At 31.5% G+C, this 22522-nt stretch overlaps 1 protein-coding gene across 3 annotated transcripts in view; it reads right to left on the bottom strand.

Annotated features, from left to right (window-relative positions):
* Positions 1-22522, bottom strand: part of LOC106059083 (receptor-type tyrosine-protein phosphatase T-like) — a 50706-nt gene continuing 28184 nt past the window's right edge. Inside the window, exons 9-29 of one of the 3 annotated variants that reach the window (XM_056030174.1) lie at positions 19659-19793; positions 16795-16929; positions 15990-16124; positions 14876-14987; positions 14417-14496; positions 14078-14235; positions 13459-13546; positions 12772-12848; positions 12630-12666; positions 11606-11703; positions 10887-11006; positions 10617-10762; positions 7601-7736; positions 6786-6926; positions 4953-5088; positions 4177-4250; positions 3925-4062; positions 3527-3658; positions 2003-2136; positions 1400-1535; positions 1-540 (exon numbers count right to left, since the gene is read on the bottom strand). In XM_056030174.1, coding sequence (XP_055886149.1) covers positions 382-540; positions 1400-1535; positions 2003-2136; positions 3527-3658; positions 3925-4062; positions 4177-4250; positions 4953-5088; positions 6786-6926; positions 7601-7736; positions 10617-10762; positions 10887-11006; positions 11606-11703; positions 12630-12666; positions 12772-12848; positions 13459-13546; positions 14078-14235; positions 14417-14496; positions 14876-14987; positions 15990-16124; positions 16795-16929; positions 19659-19793 — 2507 coding nt within the window. In that variant the 3' untranslated portion in view covers positions 1-381. Of the gene's footprint in view, positions 541-1398; positions 1536-2002; positions 2137-3526; positions 3659-3924; positions 4063-4176; positions 4251-4952; positions 5089-6785; positions 6927-7600; positions 7737-10616; positions 10763-10886; positions 11007-11605; positions 11704-12629; positions 12667-12771; positions 12849-13458; positions 13547-14077; positions 14236-14416; positions 14501-14875; positions 14988-15989; positions 16125-16794; positions 16930-19658; positions 19794-22522 lie in introns of those variants that run through there. The other 2 variants (XM_056030173.1, XM_056030175.1) reach the window with 2 other exon arrangements.

The raw sequence follows: 22522 nt of genomic DNA, 5'->3' as shown, positions 1-22522 counted from the left end.
TTAGTAGACAGAAAATTACTTTTATTTTATTTTTGACTTTAAAAATAAAATATTGACAAAACATGTTGAAAAAGTGATGATTTCAATCTTACATCTTAAAAAAAAAAAATTTTTAATTCTTTTATTATTTTTTTGAACTTCATACAAAAATGTTTCAAACAATGTACTCATAGAGTCAATCAAATTAAAAGGTAGGCATAGTAAGTGATCGTTAGATAAATGACAATCATGAAACTACTGGGGACAGAGAAACTAAAGCACATTATATGATCCTTTTATGTGAACCTAAAATCATTTAAATTAAATATAGTGCTATACTTAAAATTTTACATATCTATATCCTAGAAAGCATAAGATATGTCTCCAAAACAATTTTTTTTTTTATAAATTAGCATAAATGTCATCACTTATTCTATCTCCAGCTTGAAGTAAATTCTCTTGGCTTGAACAGGGAGACTGGAACTCATATTCAACAGTGTTGTAGTGGGAAGACAGTTCAATGTAGTGGTGAAGAATCTTGTGTAGCAGAAGATAATCATCCTAGTAGTAATTATGGGTGAATTTTGTTACAATAAGTCTTTTTATGTAAATTAACATAGAATAATATTAAAAATAATAATGCAGTATTAATACAAATAATAATATTCTTTATTAGCTTTGATGAAATTGATTTTATTCTTGCAATTTGCTCATGTCAATACATTATAAGAGTAAACTAATTATATGATAGTGCACAATGATTTTTTTTTTCGTAACCTAGTTTTATGTATTCATTGCATGCAGAGTTGACATCAGATTAATAATTCAATTGCTAAAAGACCAAAGGAGGTCTTGTGTCTGTTTATAGGATTATTAATAATTATTAATATAATTTTATATCTTCTCTGTAGGCTGGGTGTAAATGTTTAAATCTTGACTTGAAAGTGTCTTTTTATGTTTATGGTATTAATATAGTCATAAGAATATTATTCTTGTAAACGCATACCAGTAGGTTTAAATATCCATTGTTTGTTACGTTTAAAAAAAATAAATTATTTTTCTATAGATAAAGTTGTATATAGTTTATTCTTAAGAAAATGTAATACTGTCAAAACAAAAAAAAAATTTGCACACGTTTATTACAGCAATGAAAAAATTGTAACCTTAGAATGCATATATAACATTATTATTTCACTCACTGAGCCTCTTCTTACTCTTTCAAACAAAAAAGATATTCTTTATATTTGAGAATAATGAATTTGATAACACCAAGAATAATACAAATTGGCAGAAAAATCTCCATGAACAGCTTTCAAGTATTAAAGCAACTAAAATCATTTTCAAACAAATATTCAAGAGATTTTTTCTACCACTTTCAAAAAGTACAAAACAATTTTCTTTAATTCCAAAAACTATTTACCAAGGATGGAATGACCTCAGGTCTTATGGTTTTGACTGTTCCCACAACACCAGGAATTGTGAACCAGGACATTTGATCAAGGCAATCCATCAATATATTTAATACACATGCCATTCCGCTATAGGTAGCACCATCTCTGTCAGAATGGAAAAAGTACAAAGTAATACACTTTTTATATTTTATTATACTTTTTACAATTATTATGTTATTTGAATGGCTTTGTAATATTTAATTAGAATTGCTTTGTATAAATGAATCAGAATAACTTACAATTATATAGTTTATAATTATTGAATTAGAATAGCTTATTATTATTGAATTAAAATAGCTTATAATTATTTAATTAGAATAGCTTATAATTATTTAATTAGAATAGCTTAGAATTATTTAATTAGAAAAGCTTAGGGTTAGTATTGTTTGTTTGATCAGGGGAGTTGGTTTTGTACTGCCAGATAAAACTACTTCTCTCAGTCTCTGGCCTAATTGTTTTAAATATAATGTCTAACTTTAACTTTGTCCAAATTAACCAAATTTTATTCTTGTTTTATTTTGGTATAAGAAATTTTTTCATTTAACATTGTAATTTAAAATGTTACTGCTTACCTACACATAAATATAACTCGGCCTTCAGAAGAAGTAAATGACTTGATTTGTTTGATAAATGATGACATCCTATTACAGTCTTTGAGATCAGAGATCAGACATTTCAAATGAATAACATTTTGAGTCTCTGGCATCTAGCAATTAAAAAAAGAATATCAAATGGTCTTGATTAATTATGTGTAACTTTCAAATAAAATGATAAAATAAACACAAATAATAACCTTTCAAATACTAGCACTAGATTAACAGAATAACACAATTTTCCAAAAGGATCACAAGTGTGTTGGAAGCCTCAAATTGTAAAACAACTTTTGTCTTAGACCTTGGATTAAAAGTCTGGTCATTGGGAGTTGTTCAGACAAAAAGAATGGCAAATAACAATAGAGTTTGCGTCAGCAGCCTCTCAGAATCTACCAGAATGTAGTATTAATTCCTGATGTGACTGCCAAAATTTTCCCAGGGGTTCAGCCACAAGACAGAAATAATTTGAATTTATAATTTTCCTTCTAGATGGGTAGACAACCAATGCTAACAGGCCTCTCCTGATTAAAGCTTTCTAGTTTTAGGCAATAATAATAATATTCATATTTGCCCATCCTTAGTTTTTCCAGGTCTAGTCATGAAGGCCGGGAGTTGGACTGATTGCCAGAGGCTATGTAAGAAATATGCCATTGGAAGTTTATAATCAATACCTCTTGCAGCTATTACCACAATAATTAACTCCACTATAAATACACTTTGGTGTTGTTTATAATTTCAACATACAATTTAAGAAATACATTTTATTAGAAAGAATATTAGAATTCTCTACTCTAACCCTTTTTTTTCTTCTTCATCTAGCCACCAGCTTTTCCTGCTGAGCTGTATGCTCTTGAAGTCTGTACAAAGGAAAAGTAGCTTGTGTTCAGGGGTTCAACTCTAATTCTTAAACATTTGTATCTTTAATTTAGTTCTCCTTTTAAAAAAAGTAAAGTTCCCCTTTCAGACCTTGTAGTCTACAGGGCAGATGATGTAAAGAGCATGTTTCTGTGGCCTACACTTAACGAGGGTTAACAAACCACCTTTACTTTTCCCCAACTAATGTCAGGTATCCATTAGAGCTGGGTGGACTCAGAGGTGAAGATCCATAAATTAAAAATCACAGTCTTAACCAGGATTCAAACCCCTGTTTGAAAGCCAAGTGCTTTAGGGCACAGCCACCGCACCTCCAATTTCTCCTTTTACTCTTTGGATATTGGACAAAAACTTAGAGATGGTCATGATGATCCGTAGCTAAATCTTATTTAACATTACATACTAACTTGCTAAAGCCTTGAGTAAAGTGTCTATGACAATGCAGTTAACATATTGGCAAATGCATCATACAAAACTAATTTTCTAAAAAGAGAGTTCCATTGTACAAGAAAATATTAACAAGGTTAAAAACTCTAAATGGTGATAAGCTTTACTAAAAAATTGTTATGACGTATGGATTTGAATATTTCTTTAAACCACTAAAACCTAAGTAGAAAGTACAACACTTACAAATGACTTCTGTTTAACTTTTATTTGTAAGATCTGTTCTTCCCAAAGTTGTGTTCTTCTAGAAGAGACATTCTCTACCTCATAAGCAGAGCATTTTATTGATATGTCATTTGGAAGGTATTTGCCCATTGTCTATAAAAATTATCACAATGAAGCTCTTTAATATGCAATATATAGTCAGTTTCTAAAATTAACATATGAAGATAAGTAATTTTTATAATAAAAGTTAGTAAAATTAGTGAATAAAATCTACAATAGCAAGTTATTTACATAAACTAAAAAAAGATAGCTATTGCCTAATTCTAATAATAAAAGCCTTAAAAAAAAGAGATTTGAGATACATATATTTAGTACAACTTTATATCACTAGTATTAAAGTTGGCTTAAGAATAAATTACCACATCAGTATTCATTTCATTCACTTGAAAAGCCACGATTAGGGAAATTTTATATTGAACAACTAGCCGCCAAAAATCGATGACTGTCTTTGGCAGGGGAAGTTGGGTTAAAATGTATTGATTTCTTCTTTTAAAACTCTGCAAGATAAATATTATTCATATTTCTTATCAGTGGACCTAATTAAATATATTTAAAATGCTAAGGGGTAGTTCAATAAATAGTTTTATCTATTCATCTCAAGGGATATTTACAGGTACAAGTACAGCATTGATGTAATCACTATCGTCACCTGTCTCCTGTCTGAGAAAGGGTCTGTATTGGTCTTCTAAGAAAAAAAAAATGTGGAAATAAATTTTATACCAAAAAAAAGACTTTGTATTTAAAAGTTAATGTTGCTGTTCATGAAAAAACTTCTATTCTGTAAACAGTAACACATAATTTTAAATCCCCCCCCCCAAAAAAAAGATTTTTTTGTATTAATTTTAATGAAGCTCTTTTTTAAATTAAAAGTACAAATGACTATACATTGTTATAAACCTGGTGGTGAGACAGATGGGGGGTAGTGCTGTGTGTTTTTAGACTACACAAATCGCCCCAGGTCAGCACTAGATGAGCGGTCAACCATGACGAGTGACAGTACATGCCAGTTCAGGAAGGGCCTGTGTCGTAAATATTACGCACGCAAGTCACAGCGAATGTAATCAACCTGAGTGGTCAAGCGACGTTCCATCCGGTTCTGGAGGGCCTGTAGGGACCCTATATAAGAGAAAGTGTGTTAGAGTCAAGACACTTCACGTTACCTCGCAATGTGACCAGTACAAGGCGAAGTCAGAAACAGCACGGTGTGTGAAGTCAGTCCGGAGCAAGGCTAGTTTCTGGTACAGTTAGTGTTAATGTTGTTGCCAATTGTGATGTATTTGAAATTTACTTGTAAATGAGTATGAAAAATGGTTATGAAACAAGACTTACACATACAAACATTCAATTAAAATTTAGTATCCAATACATCTAGATTATAAATTATTACTTGGAATTATTGAAGAAAATCTGTTCTTGGAATCATCAGAAGCTTTTTGAACATTTTGATACACATCTGCTTCCACTATTTGATTATCTGTTGTCTCACTCTTCTGATTGAAGTATTTACTCATCTTGTCCAATGTCTGTTTTTTAATTACAAAATAGGTGAATTAGGAGCAGGAAAGTACATGGAAGCTTAATTCATAAAGCATGTGTGTGTGAGTAAGTCACCTATGTGAATGTACTTTGGGTTTGCATCTATATTGTTATTGTTATAGTAGTAATGCTGAGGTGGACAATTGGAGTCAAACTGAGTTTTCATTTGTTTGGACCAATAAAATTATCTTATCTTATAATTTTATAAGATAAAAAAAGTAAAACTACCAATTTGTTTAGATGGATAACTTATTGTTTTACATCATACTGATTTATCATACGACTACATCTCATTATTTAGCTGCTAGTAATAATTTTCTTGTTGTGTAAACATCGAAGGTTTAATTGTAATGTAAGCTTCAAAAGGTGTGTGTCGTGAACTGTTTTTTATTATGGAGATATTATTCCTTCATATAATGCACATTTTAAGCTGGGAATTTTAGATAAAGATCAGTCTTTGAATAATAATAATAATCATTATTATCCATAAGAAAATTTATCTTAGAATTAGTGCATTACACCAGAGGTTCTCAAATGTTTTTATCCTGGGATCCCTTTTTATAGTCAAAACTTGCCCACGGACCTCTAAGTGAAAAAGCTACATAAATGTATATTATGGATATGATTGATGGATTTTATGAAAGTATTTTTGCCAGACTCAACAAGCACAAATTAAATTTCGAGTCGGTTTCTTTTAATTTTGATTAGGCTTTCTACAGCAATGAATCTAAGTTGTACCAAATAAGAAGATGAAGAAGCAGTTAACAACTTCTGTACAATGACCTATAATGCGGGATATAAACTTGGAATATGTTTTTCTTAACAGAATTTGTGGTCTCCTTGTTTAAACACTGGTTTAAGCTCCTGGTTTGTGAATATTTCAATAACCTGTTCATTTATTAGAATGGATTCATCTGTGGGATCTGAGTTTGTCTACATGGAAAAGGTTTCAATATCTAGTCAGGAATGGTAAGTAATAGACAAATTAAACAGTAGTTAGGGGCAAATTGATGATTATTTTCAAATTATCTGATGGGATAAACTGGCTTACAGTGAAGAAATTGTTTTAAATGTATACAATTTTCATTTTTCTGCGGACTCTCTTCGCGAACCACTGGGCTCCATGGACCACAGATTGAGAACCACTGCATAACACCTAATAAAAAATAGCAATTATAGAAAACCAAAATATACATGGGGGATTTAAATATAAACCTCTATCTGAATGACACTAAGGCAATGAAACTCAAAGTGTGAAATGTGTAAAAGCTTTTTAACTTTCATCTTCATGTTAAAAGAAATGAGATGGTGATATTGATCATTAAGATGAACTTCTCATCAATTTAAACAATTATATTTCTAGAAATATTTATGCTTTATTTCAATCCCCTATATTTTTTTCTTTCATGCACTTTGGTAATAAAAAAGAATTCTACATTATAAAGAGAACGTAAAGCACCTTGTTATTTGATTTGTAAACCTTCAAACTTCATCTATGTTGATACTCTCTACAATATTGATGTAATGTTTCAATGTATGTTATGTTTAAGTTGTACATTTTATCTAGTATTTAGTGAGTTTTTGGGGATGAAATAATTTGATGACATTATTCTTGTTATTTAGACATATAAAACAACATAGCCATAAATGATAGAACAAGGTCAAATATACAAGCCCTACTCACCACCCATTCCATCTTGATTCTTTCTTGTCCTGTTTGTTCTTGTATTAGTTTAAATGTGTCACTAAACTGAAGGGCTGTACAATATCGTTCCAAACAAGTATAAGCCACTAAAGTGATAATGTGCAAAAACTCATACTGCTCCTTAAGAGAATAAAATTGGTTTTGATAAAATAGTATTGAAAATTACGAACAAATTATTTGTTTTGTGTTATATTTATGAAATGTGATATCTGTGGATTCGTGTGTTTGTGGGTGCATTCATGTTGTTGGTTTTGAATTATGAACATCACTATCACTTTCCCTGTAGCCTGTTGAAGTGTTGAGACACAAGTGATATACTTACTAGCCCCTTCAATTCCATCAGTCATCCTACGTATCCTATCAAGTGTAAAGTCCTTTTGTAATGTATTGTTTTTTTCCCATAAATTCTTGATAGTAATATGTAATTTCTCCCCTATTTCTAACAATGCCTATATTTGTTTTGATATTTTTTTGTTAATTCTAGTTTCAATTTTAATCATTTATTATGAAGTTCATCATAAAAGTACATTTTTAAAAGATTAATGTCAAATCATGTATAATATTATTTATTTACAATTGATTATATACTAATAATTAAATGTTTATGTGACATGATTTTGTTGTTTTTCTTTGAGAAAATGAGTCCTTGTAATCATAACAAATTTCCATAAGAATCAATACATTAGTCTAAGTCTTAGTACATTTGATTTAATTTGCATATTATTTTTTAAATTAAAGTAGAGGGTTCCTTTACTTTTAATGAAATCAAGAAAAGCAAAAGGTCTATTGCTTACAGCTGTTTGTATCATAAACATCCTATCTTGTCTTAGTTTAATTAAGGTCTGCAAGAAGTCAACAGACCCAGTCATCTCAGCTTGTCTCAGTATGTTATGTAATGCTATGTAACATCCTGTTCTTCCAGCACCTGCACTGGAAAATAAAAACACAATTGTTTTGTAGAATCTGTCTGTCTATACTTCATGAAGCACCTTCACATAAACACAAGAAACAAAAGATAAACTAAATAGTTTACATCAGGGGTGGCCACCTTCACATAAACACAAGAAACAAAAGATATACTAAATAGTTTACATCTGGAGTGGCCACCTTCACATAAACACAAGAAACAAAAGATATACTAAATAGTTTACATCAGGGGTGGCCACCTTCACATAAACACAAGAAACAAAAGATATACTAAATAGTTTACATCAGGGGTGGCCACCTTCACATAAACACAAGAAACAAAAGATAAACTAAATAGTTTACATCAGGGGTGGCCACCTTCACATAAACACAAGAAACAAAAGATATACTAAATAGTTTACATCTGGAGTGGCCACCTTCACATAAACACAAGAAACAAAAGATTTACTACATAGTTTACATCAGGGGTGGCCACCTTCACATAAACACAAGAAACAAAAGATATACTAAATAGTTTACATCAGGGGTGGCCACCTTCACATAAACACAAGAAACAAAAGATTTACTACATAGTTTACATCAGGGGTGGCCACCTTCACATAAACACAAGAAACAAAAGATATACTACATAGTTTACATCAGGGGTGGCCACCTTCACATAAACACAAGAGACAAAAGATATACTAAATAGTTTACATCAGGGGTGGCCACCTTCACATAAACACAAGAAACAAAAGATATACTACATAGTTTACATCAGGGGTGGCCACCTTCACATAAACACAAGAAACAAAAGATATACTAAATAGTTTACATCAGGGGTGGCCACCTTCACATAAACACAAGAAACAAAAGATATACTACATAGTTTACATCAGGGGTGGCCACCTTCACATAAACACATGAAACAAAAGATATACTAAATAGTTTACATCAGGGGTGGCCACCTTCACATAAACACAAGAAACAAAAGATATACTAAATAGTTTACATCAGGGGTGGCCACCTTCACATAAACACAAGAAACAAAAGATATACTAAATAGTTTACATCAGGGGTGGCCACCTTCACATAAACACAAGAAACAAAAGATATACTACATAGTTTACATCAGGGGTGGCCACCTTCACATAAACACAAGAAACAAAAGATATACTAAATAGTTTACATCAGGGGTGGCCACCTTCACATAAACACAAGAAACAAAAGATATACTAAATAGTTTACATCAGGGGTGGCCACCTTCACATAAACACAAGAAACAAAAGATTTACTACATAGTTTACATCAGGGGTGGCCACCTTCACATAAACACATGAAACAAAAGATATACTAAATAGTTTACATCAGGGGTGGCCACCTTCACATAAACACAAGAAACAAAAGATATACTGAATAGTTTACATCTGGGGTGGCCACCTTCACATAAACACAAGAAACAAAAGAAATACTAAATAGTTTACATCTGGGGTGGCCACCTTCACATAAACACAAGAAACAAAAGATATATTAAATAGTTTACATCAGGGGTGGCCACCTTCACATAAACACAAGAAACAAAAGATATACTAAATAGTTTACATCTGGGGTGGCCACCTTCACATAAACACAAGAAACAAAAGATATACTACATAGTTTACATCTGGGGTGGCCACCTTCACATAAACACAATTAACAAAAGATATACTAAATAGTTTACATCTGGGGTGGCCACCTTCACATAAACACAAGAAACAAAAGATATACTAAATACTAAATTACAAGTTGCACACTATACTCCAAAGGTACCAGAAGAAAATGCATGCCTTCTTGTAAAAAAAAAATAATAATAGATTTGTCAAAAAATAAAAGTACAAGAGTCTTCAGCTGTAATGATGTAGCACCATCATTGGCTTGTAGAATATATGCAAGAGCCTTAATAAACTACCTTCAAGACTAGATGCATTAACTTTATGGAGGGATAATTCTCAGAAATTTCAGAAACTGAATAATATTATAATTTGATTTTCTAGAAGAGAAAGATGAGCTTCCCAAGGAAAGAGCTCTTTTGTGTGAGGAAAAAGAAATGATTTAGTATTTTAGTTGATGTTACATTACTATCCATCTCAATGACCCCAATTTAAAATGGCAAGACATAGATAAATTGTTTTTGTTTTTTAGCTTAGCAAATAATATTATTGGATTCCAAATAATGTTAAAACTGCTTATTATTAAAATAGAAAAGAAAGAATTTGAGTCAATTATCACAATTATTGGATGGCTGCCTGGTCGTGCGGTTTGCACACTGGACTGTCGTTCGGATTTATTGACGGTCGAGGGTTCAAACCCTGCCCGCTCCCTTCCCCCGTCGTCCTGCGGGAGGTTTGGACTAGGAAGTAAACTATCTTCAACTCTGAAGGAACATCCGAAACATGTAAAACAAACAAACAAACAAACAATGAAAAGATCAAAACAGCTATATAGAATACACAATGTTATTAAAGCTGTATAGGTATATCTTGCCTGTAAATGATATTAATATTTATTTATAACTGCTAACAATGCTCATTTGATATTGTTTTACATTAGGAAATAAATCATTTAAATTATTTTGGGAAATCCCTTTCTCTTAACTGCCCACACTAGTATTTATTTATTCAGAATGTAGGCTCAAGGTACTGTGATAACATTACAAACATAAACACAAGAGCTAAAATGACAAACTAATTAAAAAAGCTTTTTTATCAAATGTTTAAACAGGATATATTTAACTGTTAAATATGTCCAAATGACCACACTTAAAAGTACTGAAATTAGGATAAATTAGAATTGCAAAAAATTGGTGCATGGGAAACAATATGTTGGCCACCTCCTAGTTTACATAATACATTGATGTGATCCTACCTGCAATGGACAAGGATTGGTTTAGCTGTTGGTGTCATGGAAACAATATGATGAAATTGTGCTAAACTCCAAGGATTTTGAGGCACACCTTTATCAGGCCATCCCAAATAGTGGTAGTGAGTTAATGCAAGTCTATTGTCTCCTTTCTAGAATAAATTCAAATGTATGTATATATATATCAATTAAATATCAGATAATGTTATTTTATTATTTGAAAAACTATACAAGATCATGTTTACTGTAATGTTATTCTCCTAGCTACATGCTAACCTTAGACAATTGAATACTTCTAATAGTGAAGTCAGCAAAGTTTTGTGTAGACATGAGTGTTACTTTGATATCCCCAAATCTAATACTCCCATCGTCTGGCCAGTACTGCTCACACTTCATCTGTAAACACAACACAACTAAACTATGTCTGGTAGAGATAGATCAAATTAGTGTATTAAGTAACTCACTGGAATTGTAACCATAACTTGATCTATTTTACTCAACTAAACCAAAGACATGAGAAATTGTTACAAAATAAATATGTAGGTTTATAGAAAGATTATTTGTTAAAAAAAAAACAATAATGTGCTGTATATGTGACGTATAAAGTAATGTTTCTCTTTTGAACCTCAGCCCATAGTGCAAATGATGTAAAACTTATCTGCTTTTATGCAAACTTTGTCCGCCATCATTCCATGATGTCATACAGGAGGTTTGGACTAGAACATAATAAACTTTTTGTTTTAAGTAAGGTCCTAAATATTTAAAATAGAAAGACCACAGTTAAGTGACCAGATCAACAATCAGCTGTTTTTTTTTCCTCAGTTAATGTCATTCCAATTTGGAAGCGAAACATTTTACCAATCTGCCACTAGGCACCCCATACGGAATATGTACACATTCTATTTTTGAAGCACCGTATCATTACACAAACACAAATCAAGCAGAACAGAATTATTTATTTGAAATGTGTGATTTTAAACTTTATAAAAAGTTACCTTCCCATTTTCAGCTAGCTGTGTCAACATAACAACTTTCTCAACAGAATGTTCCCACAACATTCTAATAAAGTCAGTTAGTATAGCTTTATGAGGGCCTGGAATACAAAAGAAATGATAAACTGAAATACATAAACAAAGTTGTAATAGAATAACTAAAATTTACAATAAATGCATACATAAAATTTAATTTTTTAAACAATGAAATATGAATAATAGATTGATGAAACAGATTTTCATACATGATGGAAAAACTATAAATAGCTAGCTCTTTAGTATATGGGTTAGGGGTTAGTGGTGTTGTTAAGGTATGTTTTTTTTTAAAGGTTTTGAAATATTTTTCATTTGTAGCACACAATAATTTAAATATAAGGAAGCATTAGATTTTCACTACATGACTTAAAAGTTAGTTAAAAAGAATACAGAAACTAACAAGTAGTAATTGAGGAGATTAGATATGAAATTAACAGCCATGAATAGATTTTTTGTTAAAATTACAGCTCTATTCTTCTTTTTTTTTTAGTTGGCAAAGTGAAATTCAATATAATGTACTTATCATAAAAATCTCCAATAGGCTTAATGTCTACAATAATTTTTTAATTTAGTTTTTTTTTTTAGATTAAACTAAATCAAATGTAAAGGAACAATAGTGTACTATAACAACACTAAATTAATAACAATTCAACTTCACATTGGCCTCAATTGACAGTCCCAATCCTAACTAACAATGAAGTCTTTAACCTAAAAAGTTTCAACTTTCAGTAAGCATATAGACACCATTTGTGGCATTGCAGAGGTAATTGTTCTAAATCAAACAACATTTTCTGATAACAAACAAATAGTTATTGAAGTTTAAGATAACAGGACAGTGAAATACAAATGAGCAAAAGAAATAATACTACCTAAACAAGGATAATAATTATGGAGAGAAAGAGTTAAAATCTAATGAAAAATTAAAACATGACTACTGCTTTTTCTAGTTTATGTTACTAATTTTCTGTTGTGTTATTTTACATGGTTTTACCTTGAGCAGCGATAAAGATTTCTGTACAGCTAAAGCCCTAGAAGAATTTAAGTATAGAGTTTCATTTTAGTTTTCTAAATAAAGTTATGTAAATAATTTTTTTAAATCTTGGAAATGCACAGTAAAATATTAATAAACTCACATTTACATATGAGGCATTTATGTAGTCACTTTCAGACTTTGAAGTGTTTATTTTTAATTTCACACGATTGTGTTCATCTACAACAAATAAACTCAATAAACTTTAATATGACCTAATAAAACATCAAAATTAACAATGCAGATCATTTTTTTAAATCAAAAGAACACTTCCTTAATGAAACTATTTATTGCCATTTTTGTTTTGTACTTACAATGTCGTACATTTAATAATTCGTTGCTAAACAAATTGATGAAAAAATAGAGTATATCAGAGTAATTGAAAATAAAACATGCTAATGATCTCATCAAGAATCAAGCTTTTCTTTTTTTTTTTTTAGAATGCAATGGATCTAAAAATAAATTTTAATAATTCTAAAATATATCCGACTCCATTTGAAAAAAAAAAAAAAAAAATTATTTGTGCTGTAGATAATAATTGAATGAGTGAACTTATTTTTGGCATGAAAATTATTCATAATTTTTGTTAAGTATAATATGAATATGCATTTAAATGAATGCTGAATTTCTAAACTTGATCTTTATGTTGAAATCAATACAGTTTGCTTTTAAATTAAAGTAACTGAAATGCCTTTCAAACATTCATTTTTAAAAGAGAAACGTTTCAAGAGAAATAATTGGGTTGATCAATTAGTTGATAATTAAAAACAGAAGAAAGCATTCTACTTACAAGGACAAATATTTTTATAACGATTTTTGTTTTTGTTTTCTTGATTCTGTCCAGATTGCAAAGAAACAGCTGTAGCAGTAGGTACTGACTTGAATTGAAAGAAAAAATTGTTGTGGTTATCAATTTATTAAGCTAATTCTGAAATATAGAGAATATAGCCATTGCAATTTTTGCCATAAGATTTTTTTAAATTTTAATTAAAACAAAGTGATCATTGCTACTATAAATATTTTATCATGTTTTATTTTGTGCAATACTTTAAAATAATAATGTTTGACATAGTATAAAAAATATTTTTAATGAAGTAAGGCATCTTGAATGTTTTCTTTTCAGTAATTAAGGAAAACTTTTACACATTAAAGCAACTAATTGATTTAGTGAGATTGATATATAATATCTCAATTGTACTATTTTTTGTACTAGGCATCTTCTAAATAAGCTGAAAGAAAGAAATTTTTGTGCGTGAAATAGATGTGTATGATTGGTGGGAATGTCCTATTTGATGATGAATATTGATTAATACAAGGTAAAAAAGATTATACATTTTTCCTTCATTGAAAGTCATTCAAAAATTAAAATAATGTATAAAGAAATGTTTGGTTTCTGTCATACATTATACCTGAAATTGTGTTTTATAAAAATCTGTGCAATGACTTGCAATGAAATTATAAAGGCTATACAATGGTATAGATGTGTTTTTTGAAAGATAGGTATCCTGGTTCTGGTATGTAGCATCCATATCTGTATTTACTTGCTTGTCTAGCTCAACACCATTGTCTACACAAAAACAGTAATAATATTTAGTCAGAAAATAAAAAGCATAACCATTCACTTTTCTGCCTGATCTTTTACTACTATAAGGTTATTTTGTATTATAAACACCCTAAAGTAATTTAAAGCACATTGATTTACATTCTCTTTAGTTTAAATTGAGTTCATGTGCATTTTTCCTCTTTACCTTTGTATTTTACAAAAGACATTCTTGTTTCTTTTTCTGTTTGCATTCTTAGAGGCCTTGATTCAGTGTGCTGCCGTTTCCTGCAGTTTAATATACAAGTGGATAAAGCCTGACAACTCCACAAGAGTATAGGTATCAACAAACTAACCTGACACCTCCACAATAGTCTAGGTATCAACAAACTAACCTGACACATCCACAAAAGTATAGGTATCAAAAAACAAAACAAATCTATTAGGGAATGCATGTGTTTCTGTTCATAAATGTACAGCTTTGAACACAAATTTAAAAAAAAAACAACTTTTGTACTGAATGTCATATGTTGTTCATTTCATATGTTGGTTATTTGGAATAAAAGTTACTAAAAAAAAGATAATAAATCATAATAATATTAAAGCAATAAAAAAAATTGTAGCACTGACATTAAAATTAAAGAAAAGTTGTAATGTTTCAACTCACCGTATCACAACTATTATGATGATAATTATACTAATTAGCAGAATAAGTAGGATAGTAATCCCTACATATATTGCTGTATCATTTTTCTCATTCAATTCAGCAGTTTGTTGCTCTGTGAAGATACATTTTGAAACAATGACAGAAGTTTTGTATTTATTTTTATTTTAAGGATGTGACACAAGTGTAGTCTGTAACAAACAAAATAAAATGTCATTCAAATGTTAACTTAGTGGGGTTTTGGAAGCAGTAGAAAAAAAAAACTATTTAGATTAGTTGGATCAGAATGTTTGTTTTTTTAAAGTTTTACACTTGTAATTTATGGCTAATACTCCTACCACTAAGTTTTACACTTGTAATTAATGACTAATACTCCTACCACTAAGTTTTACACTTGTAATTGATGACTAATACTCCTACCACTAAGTTTTACACTTGTAAGTGGTGACTAATACTCCTACCACTAAGTTTTACACTTGTAAGTGATGGCTAATACTCCTACCACTAAGTTTTACACTTGTAAGTGATGACTAATACTCCTACTACTAAGTTTTACACTTGTAAGTGATGACTAATACTCCTACTACTAAGTTTTACACTTGTAAGTGATGACTAATACTCCTACCACTAAGTTTTACACTTGTAAGTGATGGCTAATACTCCTACCACTAAGTTTTACACTTGTAATTGATGACTTATACTCCTACCACTAAGATTTACACTTGTAAGTGATGACTAATACTCCTACCACTAAGTTTTACACTTGTAAGTGATGGCTAATACTCCTACCACTAAGTTTTACACTTGTAAGTGATGGGTAATACTCCTACCACTAAGTTTTACACTTGTAATTGATGACTTATACTCCTACCACTAAGTTTTACACTTGTAAGTGATGGCTAATACTCCTACCACTAAGTTTTACACTTGTAATTGATGATTAATACTCCTACCACTAAGTTTTACACTTGTAATTGATGACTAATACTCCTACCACTAAGTTTTACACTTGTAATTTATGGCTAATACTCCTACTACTAAGTTTTACACTTGTAAGGGATGACTAATACTCCTACCACTAAGTTTTACACTTGTAAGTGATGGCTAATACTCCTACCCCTAGAGCATGTGTTTCCTGTGTAGCCCTTATTACACACAAAACATTCTCCTGTAGTTGAATTGCACTTTTTGTCAACACAGTTTTCTGAACAGGTTGAGTTACAGTTCTTGCCAAAGACTTCTGGCAGACAGGCTGAAATATTATGTAATAAAAATGATTAGAATTAAAGTAATGCCAAAGATATTATTGCTATATGAGCTAATGTCTGTTGGATGTAATTAATTTTTTTTTCCCCAATCTAGTGGAATAGATACATGAAAATGTTTAAATTTCTCTTTGTACTAATCCTAACAGGAGAAGATAACTATGCAATTTATAACTGTCTAAATTCTACTTGTAATTAGGGGAATGGTTAACAGCCTAAAATACCCAATCACATAATCCTATGCTTTCTGTTACACACCAATCAAATTGCAAATAAATACAGAATGTGCGGCCTTCATCAAGGCCCTAACCTCATATTTTGGATTAGCATTATATTTTAAAATGTAAATTGTTAATAATTTTTTATAGGCATTAAATGATATATCCTAAAGATAGCAGTTGTGTTGGAGTGATGTTTTATCTCATTAGTCTATAGTATGGTGTTTATTTGACGTTGGTTCATTAACATACCAATTAACCAATGATGTAATAAGACTACAATTAATAGAGGTATCAAAAAGATGAAAATAACATACTTTATCGAAATATGCTTTTTGAATAAAAGTAGTGTATAACACTTAAAGTATGTAAAAGTTTTTTTTAAATGCACTATATAAACTCACAACAAATTTTTTCACTATGTTTTTAGACTTCTTACACTTTCTGCATCCTGGTGGGTCATAGTAACCCAAACATCCAAAGGTACATTTGCCAGACTTGTAATGACATGCCTGGAAACACTTGATATCACAAGTTTCAGAACAGTTCCTTCCCCATCTACCGTCTGGACACACTGACAATGAGGTGAACCAAACAAACAAATTAGCAGACTAGATCTATAGACATATCAGCAGAGCTACCATTAGGATCAAAGTTTGCTGAAATCTTATCATTGTTTCTCATGGACAAAATTAAATAGTGCTACAGGATTATAGCCTCACCTTACTATAAGTATCTATAATATTATTAAATTAATAACTCCATTTGTGTAAATGGAATTATAGAACATGATTAGAGCCTACTTAGATCTAAGTTTAATGTCTTACTCAGGTAGGCCTATAGGACCTGAAATACTAAACTTATTATTATAAACTACATGAATCATGATTACAAAATAATTAGAATTATAATCTATACTTGACTTACACTATATCACTATCACTATCTATACTGACTATCAGGGCCGGTCCTAGCAATTGCAGGGCCCTATGCAAACGAATTGCACGGGGTCTAGTCTGGGTAGGGATTAGCATAATGTTAACATTAAGATTTTGTATTACAAAATCATTTGTCTTTACAATAAATTTTTATTAAATGAAAGCTGACAATGCGGTTTTTTTTATCGCGCTTTGGATTGGCACCTCAAAATGAAAATTTAGTCTATTTTTTCAGGAGATTTGTATGAGTTTTCAGGAGATTTTTTATTTCAGGAGATTTCCAGAACTTTTTGGTATATTTTGCAATTACAAGAGATTTCCACCAGCCCCTGGAATAATCAGGAAGTCGCGAAAAAACTGTTATTATATATAAGTTATAATGTTTTAATTTAATAATTTACACCTACAATTAGCGCGGGGCCTATGAAAGTGCGGGGCGCACTGAGACCGCATAGGTTGCAGTGGCCTAAGTCCGGCCCTGCTGACTATACTTAGTTATACACTAGTAATACTACTCAGTATTACACAAAGAGACATCAGTAAGAGATTACCTGATTAACATGCTAGTTTCTTATTCAAGTTAAATATTTGGGTAACATTGTCATTGAGTAGCAAGCATCGTTGGGATAAAAGGTCTAGAATCTAGCTAGAGTTCAAAGTACTGAAACTGCCTATATTACATTAAAATAACCATAGACTTTTATGGTAGATTCTTATAACTGAACACCGACTTTCGGGAACTAGGTCAAATTTTTATTTTATTTTTTTATTTGGTGAAAGTTTAACTTACACAAAAACTGAAATCAGATTCTTATTCTGCAACTAAAGGACTATAAAAATAGCTGTGTTTCTTTGTATTACCACTCATATTCAAGATTTTATTTTAAAATAAATTGGGTCACTTCATGCTCCTATTTTGAACGCAGTTTTTGGGCTTTCTCCTTTAGTTGAACAGTGAGTACCGGTGTTGAACACCACTATGTAATTGCTAATAAATTATATCTGTGTTACTTAAAAATTATTTAGATTGTAGTAAAAGAAGTAGATTCACTTTTGCAATATGTATTTATAGTCTATTTCCTCATATACTCTCTCTCTCTTTCTATATATAGGGGCCTATATATAATATATATATAGGCCTATATATATAGGCCGCCTATAGGCCTATATATATATATATATATCGTATATAGTTTATTTATTTAAATACCTATATAATCTATGTGTAGAAACAGACAGAAATAAATTTATATAGATTATAGAGCTATAAATTAATTATTTTAATTTAATAAACATGATTTTTCAACTAGGCTACTTGTATTTTCTCTTTCTTTTAATTCCCATCCAAGGACCCTCTTCTTGTTTTCATAATTTGGATGTTCGTTTTGTTACACCTTAACATCCCCTCCCTCCCATAGATGCTTATAATTCTTTTCATGACTCTCTCCCCCTTCCCTCCACTGCCTGTTGGATAGTTTGTGACACTACACGCTAAATGTATACCTCTCCTCACCACCAGCTTATCTTGAGTGATCACATGCAGTGGGCATTGTCTCTGGCTTCAAATTAGCAGCCCGCACTTTTTCTTTCATTCATAAGTTATATATTCTAGATATCTCGATCTAGGTCATGTTTATTCGTTGAAAAAATCTTAGATTTATTAATCCCAATAATATTTCTTATTACGATTTTGCTGTGTTCAAAAAGGAGAATGAGCTCAATTCATTATTATTTGTTTGGACACCCCCTTTTTAAATTTTATTTAACAGCTAACAGTATAAATGTGATTGGAATATCTTTCTAAGGATGTTTGGAAGCTTTTTTTGATATACCCATCAGCCTACGATTTAACAGGCTCAAAATATAGCCTTCATCCCTTATATGGGTATGAATTGCCGGGGGAGGTTAAAACAATAGCTTTACATACATGGTTACCGAGAATCTAAATAACTGCCATCTACTTTGGAAAAACGGAACAAAATTACCGGAACTTATCTAAAATTGGACATGCGCAGTTCCGAAACGCCGTTTTTAGCTCCAAACATAAAAACAAATGATAATTACAAAAAAAAAAAAGCGACCCGTTCAGAAAGGAGAATTCGACGGAGTGTTCAAACTATAAGAGCCTCTTAAGTCTATGAAAATAACATATTCTTAGTCTTCTATTTTAAAAAAATGTTTTCTACTGATAAGCACTTCAAAATTCAAGCCAATCAAATGATAAGGATTGACTACTTTGTTCTTACATTACGAAACTATAAATTTAATTAAATACAACGCAGAATTGTGCACCAATGAAACAAAAAAAAAAAAAAAAAGGTACTAACTACTAAGTCGTGACTAATAAATGGAGAAATTAGCTTACAATCTTCACAAAACTTGCCAGCGTAGCCATCATCACACTCAAAGCATTCACCAGTCGATGCATTGCACCTTGTGTTTTTGCAGTTTGCTGGGCAGGATTCTGCACAATTTTTGCCATACTGTCCTGAATTACAAACTGTGGTGCAGATAAAGGAAAGTTTTCGCTTTACTCATTTGTTTTGTTTTAGAGGAGAAGAAAAAAAAAGTCAGACAAAAAGTTTCAATAGTTATTTAAAACATTTGGAGATTACGACCTTTTGGCAGTTTGCAGCACTCAGTGCTACACTCTAGCAGAACCTGCGGCGCCGCTGATCCAAACTGTATCGACGCTTGCTGTTCTGGATAAATCAGCTGTGTTGAAAGAACTAATGTGTGGGCAGTAGCGGCCTTAGGGGCTGGCAAGTGGGACAACCGCCCCAGGTCCCTTGTCACAGTAAGCTTCGAAAACCAGATCAGTTTTCATAAAATAAGACTCGTTACTGAGTCGTTACTCAATATTTTTGAAAAATTTTCCAGGCATCTGCCATCTATATAATACCAAGTACTATTTCTATATAAGCTCTTAACCTTACATAAATATCAGCAGCTCGAGCAGGGGCGGACTGGGTATCAAAATCGGCTCGGGCATTACCATATAAACCGGCCCACAAATGGCATGTCATATATTTTCGGTGTGGGGGGAGGAATTTAAACCCCCTACGCAATTTATATATATATATATATATATATATATATATATATATATATATATATATATATATATATATATATATATATATATATATATATATATATATATATATATTAGTGTGTATATATGTAATTAAACTTCATTACATTCTTATCTTTCATTCTTTTAAACGTTTTTTCTACCCTAGAATACTCTCTTCCTATAATTAGTGAAAGGCAGTACACACCGCCAAGGGATAGCTAGGGAGTCTGGGGGAGCGCTGTAAGCTCCCCCAGTGGGGTCCGAGCATTATTTCCGTTTTTTTTTAAGCTTAAAAAAATGAATATTTTGAGGTATCTACAGTGCAATTAGCCTGCTACTCTTCCGCTAAAAAAAAAAAAAAAAAACTACCAGCGACTGGTAGAAAATGGTAAAATGCTTTAGTTTTGTATTGGAAAGGGGGGGGGGGGGAGGGAAACCACAAAACCCCTTTTGGCTACGTTCATGAAATTTGGTGACTGTAGTTTGCTTAAGTTGGCTGCACTGAGGAAGTAAGTAAAGTTTCCCTTTCAGACAATGAGATCTGAGACCAGTGATGGTTTGAACTCCTCCCCTCTCGTCTCGCCCATGCGTTTTATCATAGGTGTAAGCCTAATTCTATTCAAAACATATAAAGTTTAATAACGCATCGAAAACTGAATGTATGCTTTCGTAGGCTTACATAATGTATTCTATTTATACATGTATTTAGTCTGAAAACTATAAACACTACAATAGCAGCCTTAATGAGTTTCAAACTTTTTGGTATTACTTATAGATTACAGACTTTTATTCAAAGAAATACAATAATTAGGTCCTACGCATTTCACGTGTCAATCTAGTCATGCATGTTGATCTGTGACTTAAAATATGCTAAATCATTGATTTTCCTGGCTGACTCAGGCAACCCATTCCTTTAAAGTGGTATCAAAACTAGGGGTCTATCGAGCCGTCATCTTCCCTACATTGCTCTATGCCTCAGAAACATGGATAGTGTACAGTTAACATGCAAAGAAACTGAATCACTTCCACATGACATGTCTGTGAAAAATACTGAATGTCAAATGGCAAGACAAAATATCAGATACTCAAGTCCTTCAAAGAGCGGGTTTGCAAAGCATCCACACACATGATGCAGTCCCAGCTGCGATGGGCAGGACACGTATGCAGAATGAAAGACCACCGCATCCCTAAACGACTCTTGTATGGCCAACTAAGCGAAGGAAAGCGCTCGCAAGGTGGTCAAAGAAAGCGCTGGGAGAGAGAGGCACATGACAGAGCATCATGACGTCGCGCTGTGAAAACCGGCGCACATGTTACTGAGGAAAAGAGAACATTGCTGGCAGAAGAAAAACGCTAGAGAAGAAAAGCAAGGCCAATGACACTAGCTCCAGCTGGAATAACCTGCCTAGTGTGCGGCAAACATTCCGGGCTCACATAGGTCTCACCAGCCACACGAGGAGACATAAAATCCCAGTGTAAAGCTCTCAGCCCCCTGGATGACAAAGTGGTCATCATCGAACCACCTTGGACGAATTATATATATATATATATATTAGATAGATAGATAGATCTATATATATTCCTTTACAAGATAAGAGAAAGCAGAACGGTCAGAGAGGCACTTCTAAATGTGAAAAGCTCTTGCTTCCTCCTAGTACATTCTCAAAAACGCGATTTGTATATGAATATATTATTTAAAATATAAATGATTCTAAATCTCCTTTCATTAAATATCGGATGTGACAGCGCTATATAAATTATTTTAATTATTGTAATAATTTTCATTATTAATGACTTCATACTAAGCATATAAGTTCGCCATTAATCATAATGTCAAAATGGTATGTTAATAGTTTAGATTTAGATTTATGTTTTAATTAAATAATTTTTTTTTGTAAGCCTTAAGTGTAGTATTTTTAGATCTATGTTATTACAAATAAACAACAAGAAACTTACTTTTTCTTTTCAAATCGCAGAAAGTAAAGCTTTATACCCATATTGGGAATATATTGGGTGGTTTGCAATTTCGCGGCTGTGTGTATGTGTTTAAGTTAACTTCTATAAACGTTTTGTTAAAGAGCTAATTGTCTCCCCTTTTGCCGCATTATATCAATGTTTTCTAACTTAACCTCTCCCATCCCTATTTTTCGTTT

This window comes from Biomphalaria glabrata, chromosome 5 (assembly GCF_947242115.1).
Source record: "Biomphalaria glabrata chromosome 5, xgBioGlab47.1, whole genome shotgun sequence".
NCBI lineage: Eukaryota > Metazoa > Mollusca > Gastropoda > Planorbidae > Biomphalaria > Biomphalaria glabrata.
This window is presented reverse-complemented; position numbering and strand designations above follow the sequence as displayed.